Below are 10,623 nucleotides of genomic sequence, written 5' to 3' on the forward strand. Positions count from 1 at the left end.
CATATATACGACACATTATTCTTTGAGGGAATTCATTTTTTGGGCTGCTTTTCCCTCGTTCCCTCACGTCTTAATTCTGTTTACTGACTTCTATTTCGATCCGGAGCCATCTTTACGGACCAGTTTCTGCCAGGTTAAACCACCTGTGCTATTGAAACTGCACAGATGTTCTCAAAACTCTTGTTATAAAGTAAGAAGACAAACGTTAGCCGGATTTCTTTGATGCTGCTTGATTCGGCGGATTGTGAAAGTTTGCATGAAAGGTAAACAAAAAAGGACGCCACTTATGACCCGCACCCTGCTCATCATTAGTAAAGGAATATTTCCATCCTCTGCGAAAGTGTCTTCAATCTGAATGACAGTTTTTCACTGGTTCTTGTATGTCTGTGCAAATATCCATCATTTTACAAAATCGCTGTATGAACAGATCCATCACATGGAAGAAATGTAGGGGACTCAGATGCTAAAGAAATCGGGGAGAAAAGTTCAGACGTGAGTTTATTTTCATGTGCAGCATCAACTCGGAAGCACTGACTGATTGCATGTAAACCTCCTTAAAGTAATCCATGTGCTGGCGAACAGCGATGGAGCCGACTTTACTTCACTTCTCCCAGCAGCTGTGAGAAAGTGTATCTCTGAGTGAAGGGGTGGCTGCAGTCTGATTAGCAGCACTGCGTGTATCCCAGGGTTCAAAACACTCCCCTGATCAGTCGCACATGTAATCACACACACTGGAAGTCGCTCCTTGGCCAGTGGCTGATGGCTTGCAGACTGAATCAGTCGCATTTACTTGGAATTGGACAACAAAGCAGTGCTTAGCTCATCCATCAAACCACGAAAGCAAAAAAAAACCTGTCTCTAATTCCAGCTCACAGCTTTATGGAAAATATGATCGTCTTTAGCACTGCAAGACGTGTGCAGACTCTTTATTTATTTATTTATCTATTTATTTTTGGATTACTTTGACTTGTATTTCATCATTCTCTGTGGATACGTCCAGACTGACTGATTTCAACCAGTTTGCACTGTTTGGTGTTTGCGCAGCATCTGGTTTGATGCTGGAAAACCACAAATACAGTCCAAGGTAGCACGGAAGCACGATAGCAATAATTGGGATTATTAAAGATGATAACTTAGCTGCTCTACTGCCAGGACATATTTGGCAAACTGTTAAGTGCTTTATGGACTAGTTAGATGACTTTAAAACTGATTTGTATTGAACAGGAAGCCGATGGAGGGACTGCAGTGCTGGAGTGATGTGTTTGTGTAAGAACTGCTGCTGCTGAAGTCGTCACACACATTGTTTCGGATAATCCTGCAGATGAAGCGTAACCTGGTCGATACGAGTGCGTGAATCAACTTTTAGTCAGTTTGAGATAAAAAATGGCAACTTCAGAAATATTTATTAGATGGTAGAAAGCAGTTTAAAACTGACATCAGTGTCCAAAATGATACCAAAGGTCTGAGTGGCTCACTCTGTTTTAGAGACAATGGTAAGAACAGATTTTCTGCCTCAGTTCAGTTCTAAATAGTTTGGATGACTAAGATAAGTACAACTGCATGTCATCAGCGTATGAATGGTGAGATATATTATAATTCTTTATGAAATTACCAAGTGGGAGCAAGGAAAGGTTGAAGGAAAATGGACCAAGAAGTGGCCCTAATGGACCCCATGAAATAAAATTTTCTTTCAGTTGATTTAAAACCACCAACTCGTGTCTCTTAGGTATAATGTTAAACAAACTGAATCATGAGGCCGTTGAATCAAAAGTGAGTCGCTGTCAATCTCTCGAGGTCACTGATTACTTTGATTAGAGCTGATCTACGGTTGGCTCTGAAACCTGATGGATATTCCAACGGGTGGAATATCCATAATGTTTATAATGAACTCAGGCAGTAAAATCCTTTCAAAATTATTTATTGCTGTAAAAATGTATTTGCCAACATAAGCTAGATGACCCCAGAGAAACCAAACTAATTATAGACAGACCACCCACAAGAATGTGCAGCAGTAAACCCAAACTGAGGCGAGCCGTGTGCCACGGCTAACTCTCAACAACCTCCTGATGTCGGATTCAAATCTGAACGTGAGATTTGTTTTTATTTTAACTGCGTCGCCTCCGATTTTACCTGGATTTGGATGCGAGTGCGAATTTTAAGACCCACAGGAGGCGGTTTTAAAGTAGCCGTGAATCAGATGACATGTTCCCGAGAGGATGGGTCTGTGGATGTCATCAGCGGCGAGCTGGGAGGCAGACTGAGACCGAGGTCTGGAATAAAGATCGGCAGGACGAATGCTCGGACGGCGTCACTGCCCAGCTGTCAGTCCCAGTGCACAAATCCACATGACAGACAGGATGCCGGCCATTTCTCATAGATACTGACATTCTGTACAGAAACAGCTGACCGTTGGTCCAAAAACATCCACTCACCAATGAAGTTCCGTCTGAATGAACCAACAGCCAGCGCTCCTGTTCTTGATCAATTCAAGAACAAAATACAGCAGGCTAGAACCACAGCTGATTAAAGTGGGCTCAGCATCAACAAATAACACGTATCAGAACCTTACTGTTGCCGAGAACACACACAGAGCTCAGAAACAGAACCAAAGCACGTTCCTAAAGCCTCGTTTCCACTGTCAGTACAGTTCGGGTCACTTCGTATCGGTGCAGTACAGGTCGGGACGCTTTGGGATCAGCTTGCGTCCCACTGCTCGCGGTCTGGTTGAAACCGCTCTCTGCCATTTTTGCGGCAATCAGCTGGAAAACTTTTTGGTTTGGCACAGCGCCATCGAGCTCCCGCTGCACAGCCTCCTCACCAACAACGGAGAGCAGAGCCTGGAACCGGTCCTGTGTGCTAGGTACCTCAAGCAGAAGGGTTACCAAAATGGTAACGGGTTCCATGGGACTGGTACGCTTTCGTGGTAGTGGAAACACTGAAATAAGCGAACCGTTCCGACCCGACCCTTACCGGACTGCATAGTGGAAACACTGAAATAATGGCGTGTTTCCACTATCGGTTGGCAGAGTGTTTCCTAACGGGGCTTAATTCTGCCCGTACATCAAGGTTTTACTGGAAAAAAAGTTAAAAAGTTAAAAAGAATCCTTGATTTGGTTTTTTTGGGCTCACGATAAAGCTATCACAGCAGAACGGAGGTGCAGCGGTTATCACTTCCATCGTACAGAAGGAAGGTTCTGGGTTGGAATTTGGATTTTTCTCTCTGTGGGCTTTTTCCGCAGTTGGCTGGAACTTTAACTGATGACCTGTCCAGGATCTACTCCACCTCTCGCCTCACAGCAGCTGGCACAGGCTTCAGGCCTCCTGCCACCCTGAGAAGAGAATCCGTTGAAGGAATGACGAACTAATGGTAGTCCGTCCAGTCTTAAGCCCTATTCGGATGGGACTAGTTCAATGGGGGGACGTATGGTAATGTTGGTTAACCAGACGACGCCAGGGAGAAGAAATGACCAATTCGGACGGGACAAGAAATCCCTGTAATATTCATCTAACATGGGAGGAGTTGTTGGTTACGCACAATCGTCACATCCTGGATGCCATGCATGTCTTCATTTCACTTCCGTAAACCCCATCTGTAAACAGACATGGCGCCGACCATGCGTGCTTGCAAGCAGCGCTTCATCCAGAACCTCCATGTTTGCAAACAGACACACCTAATTGTTTCTCTCTTTCAAAGGATGTGACGACATATTCCGTACTTATTACCGAAGGTCGCATTCGCACGGGATTAGTATTACCTATGGTAGATACTCCGGACCGCTATCTTTACTGACATGGCGCGTTCGGACGGGACTAGATTTCCCGGTTATTATTACTTTACCCCAGGTCCCCCCATTAAACTAGTCCCGTCTGAATAGGGCTTTAGTAAGACTGTTGTTAATTCAGCTTCACCAGGTCACAGGTTGTTGAAGTCTGAATCATCCCCACAGACTTTCCTTTTGTACTAATATTGAAGCTTTTTGTTGGTAAAATGGCCCCTTTACAGACTTTACAGTTGTCACACTCTTTATATCTTTTTGTGTGGACGACTCATGGTGAGAAATTCATCCTGGCGTGCTCTCATCATCTCATAACACTGACTATCTCATACAACAACAAGATGAGTCACCTTTTTTTTTTGTACAGCTGTAAGCGACATCTTCATTTCTTAAAACATCCTCAGTAATGACTATCAGTCCGCCTTAAACTCCTCCAGCTTGGACAAGATCAAATCAGAGGAGATCAGTCAGTGTCTCGGGGTGATGGGACAACTCGTGGAATCAGATCTGATACCACGGCTAATGGTGATGAGATCCAGCCGCCTCTTCTCACAGCTTCAGACAATCGGCGCACATCTGTCAGGAGGGCCTCAGTGTTTACGGCGCACAGCGCTGCTCCGCTTTGAAGCCGCACAGTTCATCTGATGAAGAGGCCCTGCGACTGCTGCCCCGACGCCTGGCAGATAAAGTGACACGTTTTTTCCCCAAACATCCCAAAACACGATAAGCAGATCCATGGAAACTCCTCCTCACTGGTGATAGCAGCTTGTGTGTACCGTTGCTGTGAAGCCTGCGCCACACATTCAGGCTTTCACCTGATTTGATGTGACATCGTGTCCTTTCCAGCACACACACAGTGGGGATCATGGGAGGAAAATAATTCATTAGTTAATTTAAAAAAACATTTTCTTAACCAGATGCACATTAACATGTTGAATTAAGTTGTTGAGATAAAACTGGACATATCTTGGGTGCATACTATAAATAAAAGTCAAAGAAAATGTATAAATCACTACAAGTTTTCAATTTTTTTACATTTTCTATGCCGATCATTAGACGTCATCCTGGTTTTGTTCCTTTCCTTTCCTTTCCTTTCCTTTCCTTTCCTTTCCTTTCCTTTCCTTTCCTTTCCTTTCCTTTCCTTTCGTCGGTTTGTCCTGCTTTTGTTTCTGTTTAGTTTCATTTGTAGTTTGTTCCTGCCTTTGAAGCACCTTAGTTTTCCAATAAAGCCTTTGTTCACCTGTCCAGCGTTTGGGTCAAACACCAGCCATCAATGAAGCATCGTTCTGAAAACCCACCAACATCAGAGTTGTCTTGAGTGACAAAAGTCTAGAATTGGCATGCATTCATGAGTCGGATGACGATTGTAGTCACTGGTAGGGAATTCTTTGCTCTGATTGGCAGAGATGGAAACAGGACAGATTTGAACCTTATTTACTCTACAGAAGTCAGGGCAATGATGGCTTGATCCCACCAAAAAAATCCGTCCTTCTCGGTTCCAGCAGTGCTTCATCATCATACACTAAGTAATGTGTTTGAAGACATTAAAGTAACAGATATAAAAAAAGGAAATAGCTTCGTGGCACACACATAATGTTGAGCATAGCACAGCAGAGTCTCCTTGTTCATCAGTTTAAGCTGTGTTTAGAAAAACCAACATAAACAATAATTCTGGGATAAAAACTATAATTGGATTTGCTGACCCTGACCCCTGAATCAAACCTTAAAGACACTTAAAAATGTTCTGCATTGTCTCGTCCTTTTTGCATTCAGGTTTAGAGACCAGCACGAGAACGCTGAGCACCCCCAGCCCGGGTTTGATCCTCCCGTCCAAGTCCTCCTCTCTCTCCTCACCTGCTCTGTCCAGCAACGGCCATGAAACCAACTCCTCGACCTCCTCCTCCGCTCCCACCGAGACCGTGGCCGTGATCCACCCTCAGCCCGGCGGCCACACTCGCTCCAGACAGTCCAAGGCTCACAGCCACGCCCCCATCGACCTCCTACCCGACCACGCCCTCCTGCAGATCTTCTCCCACCTTCCCACCAACCAGCTGTGCCGCTGCGCACGCGTTTGCCGCCGATGGTACAACCTGGCGTGGGACCCGAGGCTGTGGAGCACCGTCCGGCTTACGGGGGAGCTGCTCCACGCAGACCGTGCCATCAGGGTCCTCACCCACCGGCTGTGCCAGGACACCCCGAACGTGTGCCTAACGCTGGAGACGGTGGTGGTCAACGGGTGCAAGAGGCTCACCGACCGGGGGCTGCATGTGGTGGCGCAGTGCTGCCCTGAGCTGCGGCGCCTGGAGGTGGCCGGCTGTTACAACATCTCAAATGAGGCTGTGTTTGAGGTGGTGTCCCGCTGCCCCAGCCTCGAGCACCTGAACCTCTCAGGTAAGGAGATAAATGCACCTCATGATCTGTAACAGGCCATAGAAGCCATCTTACTTTGATTATAAGCCTCAGGCAGACTCACTCGGTTTTATTAAGGAGTGACTTTCACCTTGCATCACGCATATGTGTGGATTTACCTCAAAGGAATTCCTCCACTGAGTGCTTTTCAGTTATTTCTTGTAAAGCTGGTGGAATCATTAGAGGAGCAGGAGAAGCTCTGCCAACCTGCAGCTCCCCATATGGGAGAAGTGAGGCTTTCTGTAGCTGAGAGCAGAACTTAGCTCCACATGAATAGGAGGAGCGGTCTGCTGCTTTCATTAAGGAAGTGGCACAAATAACATTGACTTGGTCTGGACTGGCAGAGCGGTGTCTGCACCATTAGCACCAGGAAACAATCTGCTTGTTGTAGAACCAGCCCGAAAAAAAGAAAACTGGTGGCTTTCATTTTAAAGATATTAAAGTACTTAAATCAAGTCTAAATTTAAATGTTAAGGATAAAAGGCTTTGATTTTTTTTTTCTGCTCTACCAGCTGGCCACAGTTGCATTAAAAAAGAATCAGGCGTGTAACTAAATCCAGCAGGTTTTACTCTAGCGCCCTCAAGTGGCAAAAAACTTAACTTAGTCTCACTTATATGCACCCACACACACACACACACACACACCCACACATTCACAGTTCTGGTTGCTGTACTCATGCTGCGCTCATTCTGTGCAAAAATAACCTCCAAACCTATCAAGTGGGTATCTTCATAGGGTTACAGCCTTTTTCATATTCCCCCTTTTTTGTTTACAATGCTTTGGTAAATGAGGCCGCTGCTCCAATACAATTTTAGAAGAGATTTATACACACAGTCTGATTTCTGGCACTCAACTGCAACCACACAATGTGAATAGAAGATAGTAACAGGCATCTGATGTCAGACGTGAGGTGCAATGCCACTGATGGCCACTAGATGCTGGCTGCAGAACATCTCTCTCTCCGCTAGACTCCCATTCAAAAGGTGGTGTCCTCTCACAAGATATACCAAGTGCATAAAGTTTTACCACGTGTCATTATGATCAGTGTGCTGTATTGATCGCGTTTGAATCAGTAACAAAAAAAAACTGTCTGTTTCGCAGCTGGTTTGAGCTATTTCGCTTTTTTTTTTTACTACGGTTTCATAGCATGAAGAAATATGCATTCACATCCACTACTGAAGTGTTCTTTAATGTATCAAACTAAGTACAATAAGCGATGGAATTCTCCCTTTGTTTGTCCTCCAGGCTGCTCCAAGGTGACGTGCATCAGCCTCACCCAGGAGGCCTCGCTGCAGCTGTCCCCCATGCACGGCCAGCAGATCTCCATCCACTTCCTCGACATGACCGATTGCTTTTCACTCGAGGACGAAGGTTTGCGCACCATCGCCTCGCACTGCCCCCGCCTCACCCACCTGTATCTGCGCCGCTGCACCAGACTCACAGATGAAGCCTTGCGCCACTTGGCTCTCCACTGCCCCTCGATACGGGAGCTGAGTCTCAGTGACTGCCGCCTGGTGGGAGACTTCGGCCTGCGCGAGGTCGCCCGTCTGGAGGGCTGCCTGCGCTACCTGAGCGTGGCCCACTGCACCCGCATCACAGACGTGGGCATGCGCTACGTGGCCCGCTACTGCCCGAGACTGCGCTACTTAAACGCGAGAGGTTGCGAGGGGCTCACAGATCACGGCCTGGGCCACTTGGCAAGGAGCTGCCCCAAACTCAAGTCTCTGGATGTGGGTAAGTGCCCGCTGGTGTCGGATAGCGGGCTGGAGCAGCTGGCCATGTACTGCCAAGGCCTGAGGCGGGTCAGCCTCAGAGCCTGCGAGAGCGTGACGGGCCGGGGACTCAAAGCTCTGGCAGCCAACTGCTGCGAGCTGCAGCTTCTTAACGTGCAGGACTGCGAGGTGTCGCCTGAGGCTCTGCGGTTCGTCAGACGCCACTGTAGGCGCTGCGTCATCGAGCACACGAACCCGGCCTTCTACTGAGGCGGGAGTTGTTGGACCGGTCCCCTGACAAGTGGATGTTGTAATATTCCTGCTAAGGTGTTGGCAGAGTCCTGCGGCCGATGTGTCAGAACTGGTTGAAAACTGGCGTGCAATACTGGCCAGAAACTTTGAGTTTTTAACATCGGCCCAGCGGCTGTAAATGCTGTCCTTTTGAAAATACTTCGACAGAATGTATTTAACGTATTTATCTGTAAAAAGGCAGAGAAGTACAGTATTTCAGTATATTCCCTTCTCCCCCGGCATCGTAATTTGCATTGTAACAACATGCTACAACATTGAGCACTGGGTACAGTTGTGTTAGCATCTTAAAGCTTTGTAATATATATTTTATTTTAAGAGTCATCATCACCTTTAGGCCCTAAAGCATAATCACTATCATGCATTACTCCAGCTATTTATAAACGGCTCGTATCAGCAGACTAAATCACTGAGAATGTAGCAGCAGAGTAGCAGCAAGGCAGATGTGGGGACGCTTTCTTTGGGTTGTGTGCAGATGCACTTTATGCAGTTGCACGGACAATCACTCCAGCGGCGCACAAAGTGTCATATTTAGTTTATCACGGATTGTTATCACTACCCCAGAGGAATTTCAGTGCCAATCGAAAAGATATTGTTGGAAATAAACAGGAACACATTGCTGCTATGACTGTGCCAATAAACTTCTTCAAAAATCGACATGTTTATGAGTCTTGAGGTAACAGGGAGCATCTAGGAATTCCAGTTATGAGGTTTCACACTTTCACACACCGAGGCAACATATAAGATGCTGAAACAGGGCTTTTAAACATGTCCTTGTTATGGATTTGATGCCAGGATAACAAGGCGAAAGAGGCTGGGACAGGAACCCGTGTCTTACTGTGTTTCAGCTTGTCTTCTTACAACGCTGCAGTTCTGTAGGCCAAATGCTGTTAATTAGAAAGATGGAGGAGAAGGTTTTCAGCTGCCTAACAGTCTGGACCCTCCTCTGTTATTTTTGTGCCAAATGATTTCAACGAATGGGATGTCTGGCCTGCATATCAGTTCAGCATTATGAAAGCTAATATGTGCAGAATGTTGCTGAATCAAGCAAAATCTTCCCTAAAAAAGACGTTGCCTGGATGGCAGCATTTGTTGCTCCAAAGTCAGTTTATATTATTCAACCGTAACGCTTTATTTCCACAAAAATGACCACGAGCAGACAGACATCTTTTAACTTGTGCTCCTCTTGTGTTATGAGTGTCATTCTGCCTGTATTCCATTAAATCCTGTATCCTGAAAAATAATGCATTTCCTCACATTGAACACCAGGGGCCACAGTCTGCGTGTCAGACTGAAGTATGGACCGAACATACATGTGTGTGGAAGAGGCATAAAGTTACAATATGTGACATTTTAAAAACTTTCATGCAGCAGCAAACATCTACTTGTTACTTGATTATATAATATTGTGGTCGACATGTGTATACAAGAGGCAGCTGACCTATATGCTCCCATATAGGTCGGTTTTTGGCTGGTTTTGGGCTCCAAGTTAGGCTTCTTTTTGGGTGTAGGTGTAGCCAAGGCTGGCTGTTGAACTGTGCTGATAAGCTGAAGGGTTTCTCTCCTCTTCAGTGTTCGAAAAAGTTTTCATTTTGATTCATCAGACCGGTCCATGGGACATTTTTCCACTCCACCTCAGTCCATTCTAAATGAACTCGGGTCAGAGAGGGCAGCACTGTTTCTGGACCTTTTTTTTTTTCTTATAGTTTTCTTCTTTACATTGTAGAGTTTTATGCACTGGTGAAATACGTCCACTGACAATGATGTTTAGAAGTGTTGTTGAACCGTGCAATGATCTCAACACCAAAATCGTGTCTGGTTTTAAATGCAGTGCTGCTTGTGGAGCCTTCAGAGACTCTGCAGAGACCTCTGAACACAAGACACAAGGCTGAAAACCATCCTCCAGGCCTCAGACGGCACTGTGGTGGAAATCTCTTCATGGACTCATTCATGGTAGAGCTACATATGCCCTGTTCCAGTTTTATGAAACATTTTGCTGGTATCAAATTCAAAATAAGCATGTGTTTAAAAAGAAAAACAACGTCAATAAAATGAGTCACTTTTTACATCTGATATGTTGTCTCTGTACTATTTTTAATCAATGAGTTATCAAATGTTTTACTCTCTAATTTCCCTTTGAGATTGCTTATATATATATATATATATATATATATATATATATATATATATAGATACTAAATACACGTCTGTATTCAATCTTTTCCACTTCCTGGTGCTCACCAGTAGAGGGCACCAAAAGTCTGTGGTTTCTCAGTTCTTCTCATTCAAGTTGGTATCGAGTTACCCCAAAATTCCTCAGGTGACTCATCACTTTCTGGTTCTTCTGAAATAAATTCTGGAGGTGAAAATGCATCCAGAAACGGGGATTTTTGGACCAGATATCCAGCTTCAGTGG

At 45.4% G+C, this 10,623-nt stretch overlaps 1 protein-coding gene across 1 annotated transcript in view; it reads left to right on the plus strand.

Annotated features, from left to right (window-relative positions):
• The window catches only part of LOC142369902 (F-box/LRR-repeat protein 7), a 34,354-nt gene extending 24,074 nt beyond the window's left edge, over positions 1-10,280 (plus strand). The window contains exons 3-4 of the mRNA XM_075452311.1: positions 5,550-6,167; positions 7,432-10,280. Coding sequence (XP_075308426.1) covers positions 5,550-6,167; positions 7,432-8,168 — 1,355 coding nt within the window. The 3' untranslated portion in view covers positions 8,169-10,280. The remainder of the gene's footprint in view (positions 1-5,549; positions 6,168-7,431) is intronic.
• Positions 10,281-10,623: the final 343 nt, after the last annotated feature.

Source organism: Odontesthes bonariensis, chromosome 20 (assembly GCF_027942865.1).
Source record: "Odontesthes bonariensis isolate fOdoBon6 chromosome 20, fOdoBon6.hap1, whole genome shotgun sequence".
Classification (NCBI taxonomy): domain Eukaryota; kingdom Metazoa; phylum Chordata; class Actinopteri; order Atheriniformes; family Atherinopsidae; genus Odontesthes; species Odontesthes bonariensis.